Source organism: Dermacentor andersoni, chromosome 1, assembly GCF_023375885.2.
Source record: "Dermacentor andersoni chromosome 1, qqDerAnde1_hic_scaffold, whole genome shotgun sequence".
Taxonomy (NCBI): Eukaryota; Metazoa; Arthropoda; class Arachnida; order Ixodida; family Ixodidae; genus Dermacentor; species Dermacentor andersoni.
Window position 1 is genome coordinate 226,078,182 of NC_092814.1, and position 13,528 is coordinate 226,091,709.

Here is a 13,528-nt window from a genome sequence, read left to right on the forward strand (position 1 = left end):
GCCATACGCCGGTGCTCCTTATCATCATTATCACAATAATAGCAGCTGACTATATTGAGATAAAATTATTTTGGTCCCTTTTGTTTGGTCTGGACGGAAATAAAACGATATGGAATATGGAATGTAAAGAAACTTGGTAATTCAAATTGTCCACTATTTACGGTGCTCGCTCACTTTGACGAAATATTTGCTCTAATTTGGGACAGACGGCCAAATCAACAGTTTTGTTGATAAAAACGAAAGCCTTCAAAGCAGCAGCACGCAATGCATTTTGTGGAATTTTGAAAGTATGTGTTTGCGTTTACAGACTTTGGTGTAGCTCCAGCACAATCAGCCATGCGTTATCCAGGTGAACGAATTTCATACATAAAACAAGACAGCTTTAGCACTTTGTTGCCGACGGTACACCCGGCTCAGGAGGAAAAGTTGCACGAAGAGCTCGATCGCGTGCAGCGCTGGGGAGGAGGCGTTTCGTTGAGAACGCGATCAAAAGACCACGCGGGGTGCAGTTACGGCCCTACTGTATTGTCAGCCTACGATAAACGCATAAAAAGAGTCAAGGGCATAATTAAGCCCGCTCTTTTTCGTTCGTGGATTTCTTTCGAACTTGAAGGAAATTACCGGAAACGAAAAGGCGGCGCCATTTATTTTGTGTCTATTGTCCCTTTTCGAGCTGAATGGGCTGAGCAGCGGGGAAAACTACGCGACGACTTCGCACGTGCAACTTCGGAGACAAGCCGGAGCCACGCAGCGGGCTGGGGGCGGAGGGGGGGGGGGGGGGGGGGGTGTTTGCGGCGGGTCGCGTTACTAGCCGCAGCTGCCGAGTCCGACGCCACCTCCCCTTCTCGGGGCGACATCGCGGCGCTCAAAGGACCCGCGTCGAGCCGTCTTCAGTGGGGGACCTTGTTGGCGCCTCACAGGGCTCGAGAGTGGCTTCGCTCGCACCGGAGGCCATGGGTCGCAGGCCGTGCACGACGTCGTTGCCGCTGCTGCCGGTGCTCGCCGGCGCTCTCTCGCTGCTGTCGGCGCCGGTGTGGGCGCAGGGCGGCGAGTCGGCCACGCGCAGCTACGAGAACGACCTCAACGACGTGCTCAAGGTGGCGGTGGAAAAACTGCTCCCACTCGTGTCGGACTTCGTGACGAGACAGGAGGTGTCGACCGACTGCTCGACAAGTATGCTCAAGACATTCGTGGCTCTGCGTCAACAGAAGGCCTGGGCTGTCAGGAGTAAGTACCGCTGCCGCTGAGAGAAACTATGCGTCTTGCGGTTCTATTATTTTCCATTTCCTGTCTCCTGGAGCACGAGTTCGTGGCAGTATCTGATAGTTATACGACGACACTCAGCGATGTAATCAGAATAGGCGGCAAGTTAAAACCGGGGACGAAACGAGTGATTCGGTCGGACGTTTCGGGCATTGGGAAGCTTTTTGCGAGTACTCATGAGTTGTCTGGCCGAGAGCAGAACATATAAATACGCTGGTGTTGGGCTGCTAAGCACGGGGTGGCGGGATCAAATCCCGGCCACGGCGGCCGCATTTTGATGGCGGCGAAGTGCGAAAACAACCACGCACATACATTTAGGTGCACGTTAAAGAAACCCAGGTGGTACAAATTTCCGGAGCCCCCCCCCTACGGCGTGCCTCATAATCAGATCGTGGTTTTGACACGTAAAACCCTATAATTTAGTTTTTAATTAACAAAAATACGCCTCATGACACCAGCGTCGACCTCGAGCACTCGAATTCACATCTATTATTTCATTGATCCTGTCATTTCATTAGAACGCACCACTTTTTTTAAAAAAGCACAATACCATAACAGGGTTTGATATAACAAAGTCTATTTATACAGATAATAGTGGATGGCTCATAATTATGTTGAAATTCTGAGGCTCCCTAACACCCACGAGAATGTCGACACACGGCTTTCTTTCTTTCTCTGTTTTTTTTAATCGTTCTGCCCTCGTCCGAATGCAGCCGCCACACTCTGTATACGAAACGCCGGTTCGTATACAAACGTGTGAAGTCAGTTAACTCAGTGAGCGAGCGTGCGTGCGACAAACCAGCTTAGTGGTCTCAGCAAGTAAGCCGGACAACCAACATCTAATTAATTACCCTTCCATTACATTTTCCTGTTTATATGTTCATGAAACACCCAGTAAACGGTGTACACCTAATTGGCAGGGTCATTCAAAAGACATCATGAGCCTTCTCTGAGTAACTTCCAGTATCCAGAGATGTCGTTTAGCTAACGGTTTATGCGACAAAAGAATGACGGCGAATTCTATTGCAGAAACAATCTTTATTTCACGTAAAAAGACAAAAATAATTTTTTCGGGGTCAAGTTGTGGGAGCTACAATTTATCGCAGGAAGTATGAAGTGTTATATCCACCATAAATTTTACACCGCGATATCCCCAACTTGCCACATTGAGGTTCAAGGTTTACATCTAGAGGTTTCTTTTTAACCAGCATCGCCGCTTCCACTCTCCTACAGATTTTTGCAGGTCAGCAAGTTTAGCACCTTCAGAATGAGGACAAAATTTGGGAGAGTGAAATTTATTTCCTGATAATTCACAATGCACTAAAAATCAGTGTGTTTCAACTTTCCTAAATGTCAACCATTTGCCCGTTCAGGACATAGGCATCGTAGGTATATCTCACCCCCGCACATACGAAACGATGCCTTAAAGAATACAACTATTTCTTCAGTGTAATCGGGAATGGGACGTGATTTTCAACTAATTTTTTCAACTAATTTCAAGTGATAACATCTTCTCGTGTGAATCGATTTCTTACTCTGCTTGATTAATGTATTTATTCCGATGACGCATGCTTCCAAGAATAGCGGTATTTCTTTTTGTTTTTATCATGTGTGCTACATTATAGCTCTGCGCTACCTTCCTGTACCTCCTATTTTTAAGCTTTATGTTACGTTAATTTCTATTTTTTATGAAAGTGAGAGCTATTATGCCTTTTGTTTTGTATTACCACTCCTGTAATAGCCCTTTCGAGGACTCAGTATCAATGAACAAACAAACAAACAAACGTGTGCTCCAAAAAGCGCCAAGGCATCTCCTTAGCTGCTCTGCCCTAAATTATGACCACGTTATAGGACTTGAGAATTTCGCATCAAGGCTACTCACACCACAGCGATAACCGTCCCGACCCTAATGGTACCGAACGCAAGAAAAAAGAAAGAACAATGCAGCGATGCGCTGCTATAGCGTGCTTGCAGTTCACATTAGGGAATCTCAAGAGAAATCGTACGTCGCGAGGTCGCTTACTGCGAAGTACATTATCAAAGTCCAGCATGATACATGTGACACTGCTTGCTTCGTTGTGCAAGTGGAAAAAGTTTCACAAAAGGGTGTTTGGAGGGAAGCGTAGAGGAGCACCTGTTCAACCAGTATTGGTTGAACAGGTGACTCCCACGCTGGTTTTTATGACGTCTATTGTGTGACCTTGGAGCACGCAAGAAGCTCCCTGCCACGCTGTAAACGGGAAGCGGGAATTCGTCATTAGTGTCAACACAACTTCCGCTTGCGCCTGCAGGGCCTGGGCGCGCAACGCGAGATCAATTACTAGAGGGTCTGAGGCTTCAGACCGGCGGGTACCCTAAAAAAAGTGTGCTAAAGTAAAAAAGAAGAGTATGTTAGTTATGCGGGCGAACAGTGTGCACGAGATTTGCTTTGCACTCACTCGAGTTCCTCATGTTCGGCTTAAATATTTACTTTTCATTTGTAATCCCTTAAAGGGGAAATACAATGGCAAAAATTATATCATAAATGAAGCTAATCATTGCCACACAGCAAATGTGAGGTGACAATGTTAAATTAAAACGAAAAACCATAAGTTTGTTCAAAGCTAGAGGGACAAAGTTTAAACAAATCGATCAACTATACCAATCGCTTCTGCGCTGGGTGAAGCGCTGTATACAGACGGCGCGCAAGCATATCTCCTTCTGGTTGTGTTTACTATGAAACTGCATGGGCTGCAGTAGCAGAGAAAAGAGACGTGTCACCTTCTCTTGAGAGGGATAAAGTGTTAGAGGCAACCATTATGTGCAGATGGAGAACCACAGGTAGCGCCGTGGACGCTCCGCCACTTGCGTCACCTGATAACGCAAAAGACTCATTTGCAGGTGGCTTTTTTTTTTTTTTATTGCCTGTTTGCAGCACAAACCAAGAACACATCTCATTTGCAGGTGGCGTCACCGTGCGTGGTCACTCACCTTGTACCTGCTATAGCGTCATTGTTGAGGTTCATGCATGCAGAACTGTCAGTGAGCAGGGTACGGTTACTGATTTGGGCGAGTTGGTGGCGCTGCATAACGGTACGTTTTTGAGATCAGTTTAGAGGATGGTGACAACTGACAAGATACGAGACAAACACAAGTGGTTGTGTCTGTCTCGTCGCTTGTCACCGTCCCCAAATTTGAGCGCACAAGCCTACAGTAATGGAGCTCGTTTTTTTTTTTTTTTCGTTTTCTTTTTCTTTTTTTTTTCTTTTTTTTTTACAGTTGCTGCTGTTGAAGCCGTTTTTCGTGCTTCAAGGTAAACAGCCCAAGCTTCACATGCTAAAACTTTTTGATAACCCCGGGTAGTCAAAATGAATCCGCCGCCCTCCACTACAGCATGCCTCATAACCATATTGTGGTTTTGGCTTGTAAAACCCCTGAATTTAAATATTTTACCGCACATATACTTTATTAAGGCGAAGGCTTTATGTGTCTCATCAGTCAGTCAACCTTCAAAGTCATTGAGCGAAAACGCGTCGACGACACGTAGGGCACAAAGAAGCCACAAACCCTCTACCTTGGGTCGGAGTCGAACCCTCGACCTTCGTAATTAAGAGTAACGACTAAGCGAATTAAGAGGGATGACTAAACGAAGTAGACTAAGCGAATTAAGGGCAATGTGTACGCCATGTGTCCGTCTCTACTGCATCGGTACTTCGGCTTTCGCCTTCAAGTCCTCTTAGGGATAAAATAAGAGACCGTGTGAATTTTTCAACTCTAAAGCGCGGGATACATGGAGCGTTCTTTCACGGCGAACATCGCGCGGCGGAAATAGACGCGGCGGGACGACGCCGGTGGTTCGCTGGCTTCGCTTACATGCAGCGACAAACGGGCGGAGGCCGCCGCGCGCCCGCGGCATTGTTGCCAGACTTTACGAATGTGTTTCTGGATAACAAAAAAAGAATAACCAGAATTTTTATTGTATTATTAGTTGTTAATGACTAAACAACTTCGAAAAAAGTTTCATAGAGGCGCTTGCGAACGATTTCTACACATTTCATTTAGCTGTGAGCATTTTAGCGGGCTGGCTTTGCGCCGTCTGGCGGGTCTGGCTACGTTGAGTGAGCGGGCACCTGCGATCACCGCGGAGTTCAGGCGTTGCAGAAGGTTTTGGGGATCTCCAACAGCGACTTTTACTTTGCGTAAAAATAAATTGTGGCTATTGATGTTTACTTCAGTGTCAGTTCCTGTTTTAAAGCCTCCTCCAAGAACTAACGTTTTGGAGAGGATAGAATTATCGATATTTGGCGTGAAATGGGCGGCTCTCGTTCCGAGCGTGATCCTAAAGTAACTTGGTAAAAAAAAAATTAGAATAGTTACTATTCTAAACGCGCGGTGTAAACAGCGCCTGAAGCTGCTGCACCCAAACACGCATCCTGGCGCCCAAAACATTCCGTGTGTGCACGCACACATAGATCGCGCACTCGTTTTGAAAACTATATACTGAGATAAAGGGGAATGAAAAAGAAATAAAACAACAACAGGAAAGCAGGAGGAATGAGTTTGATGGGACATCAAGGGCGCAAGAATTATATAACTATCCTACAATTAGAACGACAATAAGTTGGCGCGACGAATATATAAATCAATGCGGTCGTGTACCGAAAGCACAAGGGTGGTATCATCGGGTGATGACTTCCGCATATAAATTTGTTTTCGTCAGTAACAACATTGTGAACTTACCTTCCGGATCGGTTCCGATATCGGCGATGATCTCTGCCCATGCCGCAACTTTCTTTCGCTGGTCCTTGTAGTCCTGGCGACCACAATCCCAAATTATGCCACGTATTTGCACTGCTGAAATGAGCTTATCATTGTATTCTAGTCTCGCTGCTTTCGATGACTTTGCCATGGGGACAGTGCTGTCCTTAGAGCACTTGGATATTGTGCAGCCTCCGCGCACCTCTTGTATCCGCGACAACCGTATACCGAGTGGGCGCTTTCTCTTCGTACCAACGCTTGGCTTGTCTGGAACACCCGCTTTCTCTGTAAACTATTCTCACGCCTTTCGGCATTTCACGTGGAAGCAGAATCCTTCGGTATCTTCACATGTGCGCTCCTTGGACGCTTCCCGGTTCCGTGCGTCACCATATGTGTCTCATTAGTTTCGTCTGCCGCTCACCTCAGGGCATACAGCTTGCCGTGTACCCTTCTGGATTTCATTAGGCTTTTAGCGTAGCAGTTCCAGTTGTCCCTTTGTATGCTATCTTTGCTAGCGTCGCCTTTTCTATACGTACGCCGACAACAGCATGTGCAAGCTGTGACGCGGAAGTCAGCAATTTATAAATGTTACTTTATTTAGTGTACGCATTTTTTTTTATTTGCTTTCGTACGTTTAATTTCTTTTCTCGTTCTTGCTACCGGCCATTTTTGACGATGTGCTTCAGTCGAAAAACGATGTGGGGCCATCAACAATCTTTCCCGATGTTCCAGAGTATGAATGGAAGCCTACTACTTGGAAAAGAGAAGAGCGCAATCTGTGTAATCAATCACCACCAAGAGTTGCGAAAAGACGAAATATTGTTCACATTAGCCAGTGCTAGTTCATAGCACCCACGCGACGGTTATAGTGACGCTGGCGTCACCAGTAAATTCAAAGAGTTTAATACCCCATCACCCCCGAGGAAAGTTAACTTCTTAAAACGAGGAAATGTTATTGAGCACATCGGCACCAAATGTTTTTTTTTTAGACTTCCATGATGTACTTATTGGAGTCCGCCGAGTTTACTGCAACTTGAAGTTGTAAATATGGGCAAAGTTTACCTTTGCTGTCACTTATTTTCCTGCATTTCAAGTAATAATCAACACTTACGCACAATAAAGGTTTTAAGCAGGATATTTCACAGTAATTGCAATTTTTAAAAGGGTTGGTAAGAAAACTGTACCGCATATATAATTATCTCTTTCGTGAACACGCCACTTAAGTTTGTAGACGAAAAACATGTATACACAAATTTCTACTCTTCATTTAATGCTCTGAAACATTCAATATTCGGCTGTAACGATCGATGGTGTCCTTTTCACGCGCAGAGAGACCAAAAGTGCGCGTCCAAACAAGCGCAAACGCCCACATTCCGTCACTCCGCGCGGCCGCGCGACGGACGCTCCCACGGAGGCACCAGCTAAAAAGGAAATAGGCACAAAACGTTCGGCGGCTACCGGAAGTCAGTGGGAGATCGATCGTCGCGACGCCTGGTGAGCACGAGAGGCACTCCCGCCACTTCCGCAGGCGTCGATCGCCGGGCGTCGGTTTTTCCGATCGGTCCGGATAGCCGGCGGGAGTCAAATTTTTGGACGCCGAGGGGCGAGCGTTCGACGCCGGGCGTTTTTCGCCGCCTGGACGCCGGTTTTTCGCTCCATGTATCCCAGGCTTAACGATTTACGGTGTATGCGTGGAGCAACCGCTAAGTGTGAATAAAGAAAGGAAGCCCGCCTACGTGAATATTGATGCGCACTGACACCCTTCATGGTCCCTTTTGAGTCATTAGATTGTTCGTACGGGTATGCAAAGGTCTCACCGTCGTCGCTGCTATATCTTTCAGAAGTTAATAGAGCTGTAACAAATCAAACTTTGAAAAGAAAATGCCTGAAGGTGATTCTGGGTCTAAGATGTGCAGTTTCCTGGGAGACTAAGCAGACCAGAACAAATGTTTGAGCGGCAGTCTTGCTCCAAGTACCTCGGTATTGTGGCACACGTGATTGCTCTTTCATTTCTATTTTTCCTTTTCTTACAGGGGTGCAAAGGCGTTATTATAGTACGAAGGTGAGACTAAGCGTACAAATTGAAATGCTTGCTCTCCCGTACAGTGGCCATGTCCAACGCCATGTACGCACCGAACGCCCTTGAAGGCACTTACGTGGCAATGGGTGGCTACGACCAGTGCCTTCGTACTCGGGTGCGCTCGTCCGATGGCGAGCTCTATTTCAAGGGCCAATACTGCTCCGTGCTGTTCTCCCTGCCCAGGGGTTACTACAGGCGTTTCATCGAGTCGTTCCACGAGATCGGAGAACTGCAGGTATGCTTCGAGTATGCAGTGAATGACAGAAATTAGTTAAAAGACGTGGGAATCGCCTGGGCGCACTGACATCAGCGCTCTTTTAACTTGGAATGTCCGGGTGATAATCGGCGCTTTCACTGATTGCCGTCGCACTAAACTTGCTTTAAATCGGCGCTTCAAGACGTCAAGCGATTGTTGCAACTATATCTGCACTTCCAACTAATTATGCTTATTTATTTATTTATTTATTTATTTATTTATTTATTTTCAGGCCAGAAAAGATTGGAGACCACGTGTTCTGACTTAACCAAGACACATTTCTTTTTTATGGACATGGTAGCATCGTCGGGGTGGTGCCATGTTCTTTCCCTCTTTCGTGCTGCCAGCTGGCGCGAAGCTGTACTTCAGCCTTACGTTGGCAAGACAGTTCTGCAGCTTCCCTACCCGAATGTTGCAGAAGGGATAGCAAGCCACACATTGTTGAATCACTGAAGTGAGGTTACGCGACCGTAAACCCCTCCCCCACTTTCTGTTTGTAGACATCAACAAGGCACTGTATTTAGCTGACCGCCGTCTATGTACGCACGACCACAAGGATTTTTGAAATTCCGGAAATAGCCCAGAAGCTGAAACACTTCCTGGCCTGAGCACTGAATGGGAGGTGCAGCACACACCTTGCAGTTTGTAGCCTGATGCTGCGAAATATTTGAGCGCTCTCACAGTTTGCGCGTTGCGAAAACACTTGTGGCCCGGTGTACGGCTGAAGAGAGAACGGGGACCTAAAAGTTTCGTGTCCCACCACGAATGTTCTACTAGCGCGCGCACGTTTATGTTATACACGCCCAGATTTTCACCCTGATCCCTCACCTTTGAACTCTAAGGCTTACATAGACCGAATCATCCTGTGTTTTTTTTTTCTTATCTGCCAAAATTAAAATTAAAATCCCATTTATTCGAAAACTAAATCTCTATTGAAAGTAATTACTAAAATTACCGGAGAGTAAGCTTTCTACGAAATAAACCCGTAATTCATTGTCTGCCTTCGTCTTTCCTCGAAAAACATGCACCGGTCCAAGGAAATGAAATATCATGCAGTTATGGCGAGCTACCATTCACTTTTTTTTTTCTTGCAGTGTACTAAGGTGAAACAGTGTCCACAAATCATGGGTGTACAAAACAGCACTTCTACGTGTGCCCTGAAATCTTGCTATGAGTGGGACAAATATAGTACATTGTTTCATCCTTACAACTTTGTATTTTCGACCATCGTCATAAGCAAACTATATCTGTAAGTTTTATTCGCCGGGTATTAAGGTTCAGAACATAATGTCGGAACTACGGCGATCAACACTTTGATCAGGGCCCGAATTCACAAAGCCATACGCGTAAGAACCATTTGCAAGAATGGTAGCCGTCGATCGCGCCAGCGAATAATGCAATAACGAGAGCTTTGGCCAGTTTTTACGAGCGTTGGGCCCCGTGAATCTGGTGTCACGTTCCTACCCACACGCGTATACGTGCAGCCGGAGTTGCGCGTTGAGGATGTCTGCCGGGCCGCACGTCTCGCCCATTACGCAGGGTCGCCTGGACCCCCTGACGGCTTCATCGCCCGATCGAGAGGGCGTGGACACCCTCGGAGGACTCTGCGCGCCGTCGCTCTGCACGCGGCAGGACATGACCTTCTTGGTCCGCTCACGTGAGAATTTGAACCACTACGGTGCGCTGTTTCCTCTTATATATGGGCAAACTCCAAAGTGACCTTTACCCCTACGCATGCTCTAATAAAGTTCCCAATACATATAAGCTAAAAACTGATGCTGTTCAAACAAATGATGCTGAATGTCAAAATAATAAAACGTAAAAAATTATTTCATACGTCCGACACCACGCACACTTCAAGTGCAGGAGCAGTTTTACGGCCGGCATCTTCAAAATAAACGTTAAAATAAATAATTCTACATGTCCGAGTGCAGTGTAGTAGTTGCTTTCATGAGAATCGCTCTTTCTCTCAACATAAAGTTCCCGCACCACCATTAGGACTTACACGCCATATTTTGATATTAATTTACAAGCGTTGCCAGGGGAAGTGCAACCGTACACAGGGATATATGATGGCCAAGTCAATATATGGCCAAGACAGATATTGACTATATAATGTGACGTACATATGGTAATTCAATGTTACTAAATCTCAGAGCTAAATTCATGCTAAATGCTTAGAACTGTTCATACTCCGAGACTTAGGTACAGAAATAAAGCAGCACTTTTCAGAGGGTCGGGAAAGGTAGGTGAAAAAGGAAGAAAACACACAGAACTACATGTGTCTTCTACCTTTTGTCCCGGAAAGACGCTCTTCTAATTCTTTTCCTAAGTATCCCTCCAACTGGCATAATTAGAACTGCGTTGAAGCATATTATCATACTGCAGCGCCCTGTGTACGACGACCTGTGCCATGTCAGACACTTCGGACACTTCATGTCCAAGAGCAGTTTTACCCCCCATACACCCGCGTTCGCCTGTACGCTAGTTGTTCCTCCGATACCTGTCTATTAATTATTCGTACATACATGCCGTTAGACGCCGTCGGAGTGGCTACTCACAATTAATCCTTTTTTTTCATTACCCTGTCTGTTTCAGTGATAAGCGAGTACGGAGGTAACGCCACAGTGACGTCCTGCAGCACTGATGACGCCAAGGGGGTGACATCAGTTCAAGCGTTTTCCATGTAAGTCATACGAACCTCTACTGCACGTGATACTTACGTTTGATCAGCTGCTCCCCAAATGGAGCACGCTAAGACACTTCATGTATGTGTCGCAGAGCAGTGCTCTGTCTTATAGGTCTGCTGGTTGGTGTGGGCACCACGCTAGAGTGTCTTCCTCAAGCCGACGTTCACGCTCTGAGGACCAAACGTGGAGGTAATCGCCACCTACTCTTTCTCTCTCTCTTTTTCTCTCTCTGTCTCGTTAGAGAGAGAATAAACATTTTTATTGGGTGAATGCAGCTTTGGAGAGGCGTCCTCATTCCAGAATGCCTTGAGCTCGGGCCGCGTCCTGGGCCCTCGCAATCAGCCGTTGCTGATCCTCGAGGTCGGAGCTGGCCAAGGCTCTCTCCCAAAGTTCGTTAGTGGGGAAGGGTTCGGAGGATTTAATGGTGCCGCTCTGCAACCCCTTACTATGTGCCTGAGGGACTCGGGCTCTGCGCAGAAGCGGCATTGCGGAGAGAATTGTGCAGGGGCTATGAGGAGATTTCTGGTTGGGTGGGGGAATGTATTAACCTGTAGAGCTCGGAGGAATCGCTCCTGCTCTCTAGGTAGTGACTTGTGTGGGGGTGCATATGTTCTGCGGGTTAGCTTGTAGTGTTGTGTGATGTCTTGGTACGATGATTAAAGGGTGCATGCGCTCGGGTTCAGATTCCTCGGCGTCGGCTCGTTGCCAGGAATACAGAATGGCAAAATATCTCGGCGCGGCGGAAGGCACCTCTTGCGAAAACAGTGTGCTTGTTTTGTAACGCATAAACAGCTTCGTAGCGGTACGAGGCAGGGAAAAATATTGGAGTGGTCTATAGGTAAACAAAATAGAACATTTTGTTCGGCGACGATGTTATGCCGAGTGACTAAAGCGAGCCCTTGAGAGTTCTGGCTTAGCACGCATTCGTATGCTAGGCTGTAGAACAAAACCCCCAGTCGAAAAATGCTTACTAATCCTGAACATTGAATGATAGTTTTCATACAGTAACATATTTGAAAATGTCTTAATGCAGTAATGTACGCCGTTTCATATAATTAAGCACCGGCTAAAGACGCGTGCCTTGCTTTGTGTTTTGACAAATTTTGATACCTGCGCTCGGCGTACCTAGAGTCTCATGTAGAAATTGCACAGCTAGCTATTCTTTTTTTTTTACTTTTGGTATTCTGCGAATAAGAGGAGCCTTGTTGAAGTCGCGAATTCGGTTGAGTGAAATTCCGACGAATTGAGTGAAGAGCTCAGAAAATGCTGCATTTTTGGGAGCTGATCAAACCTGCATTTTTGTTCTGTGTCAACAAAAATGTGGGCTGATACTAGTGATAGTGCAGAATGGGTCAAACCGCACTGGCACATACCCCTGGGGACTCCGGGTGGGGGGCTCCGGGACCTGTAACGCACCCTTGAACTACCCTTGTGACACCTCGGACCCTAAAAGTTCCCAGGCAGAAGGATAAGAACAGAGGTTTTTATTCGAATGTCTAAAATATTAATAAGGGTAAGAAGAAACCAAACAAAAGATGAACTGTAAAAGTAAACAGACAATGACACACGTCCAGAACATACTTCAAGGTGTGGTGACCATAGGGCAAATAATGTACCACGTGGTGATGGTATATCTCACGGAATTCGGAGATAACTTCGCTCACGACCAGCTTTCTGAAGAGCTTAAGATGCGATCGTGAGCAAAGTTTGAACATGATGGTGCCATTCTTCGGGTCCCAGGAGCTCACGCCACCAGCTTTGGTGAGTGACACTCACCAAAGCTGGTGACATGCACGTCGAGTGACACTCGTTGATACCGTTGTGCGACACGTTGACGGACAGGCTCGTACGCGTCTAGCCGGCTGTCAAATGGGCAGCAAACGTCGGTGGCGACCGTCTCCTCACCACGTGCTAAGATGAGGTCTGGGCGCAGGGTGGTGTCGCCGACTGCCCAGTTCTCGTAGGCGATGGTGAAATGATTCCGGCACATGGTGCGCAGCCGAGCCACGCTCTTGTTGTGACGAACGGTATACATGGAGCTCATCGACATGTAGTGGCAGAGGACATAGGGCTGCGTCTCCTTGATGCACCCACAGACCTTGCACCACTGGTCGCAACCATTCGCCCACATGCTGGCTCCATTGAGCGGTAATAAGTGGAGCCTGTCGTTGCGGACGAAACGCCAGTCCACAAACCGGGTGAAAGACCCGGTGTACATGAAGTGGGAGCAGGCGGGTTCGGCGGCCACGCACTGCAACACCTTGCCCTGGTTTGGTTTGTCGTGCAGAGCTGCATCCCTGGATCGAATGGCTCGGAGCGTGCCGACGACCTTCCTGTGGTGGTTAGGGGTGCAGTCACCGCAGGTGATCCGAACTCCCTCAGGGCGCGTTTCCCAAAGGACATCCAGGTGGTGCGACGCCTTCCTATCCTCTGTCCAGGTGGATCGAAGCTGCGACATTGGCGTCAGGAAATCGCACTCCGTGGACCCGCTGAGGTAGTCCT

At 47.1% G+C, this 13,528-nt stretch overlaps 1 protein-coding gene across 1 annotated transcript in view; it reads left to right on the forward strand.

Annotated features, from left to right (window-relative positions):
* The first annotated feature begins 916 nt into the window (after positions 1-916).
* LOC126547814 (nose resistant to fluoxetine protein 6-like) overlaps positions 917-13,528 on the forward strand; it is a 44,101-nt gene continuing 31,489 nt past the window's right edge. The window contains exons 1-5 of the mRNA XM_050195804.2: positions 917-1,227; positions 8,107-8,315; positions 9,876-9,993; positions 10,935-11,022; positions 11,118-11,215. Of these exons, the coding sequence (XP_050051761.1) occupies positions 954-1,227; positions 8,107-8,315; positions 9,876-9,993; positions 10,935-11,022; positions 11,118-11,215 (787 nt within the window). The 5' untranslated portion in view covers positions 917-953. The remainder of the gene's footprint in view (positions 1,228-8,106; positions 8,316-9,875; positions 9,994-10,934; positions 11,023-11,117; positions 11,216-13,528) is intronic.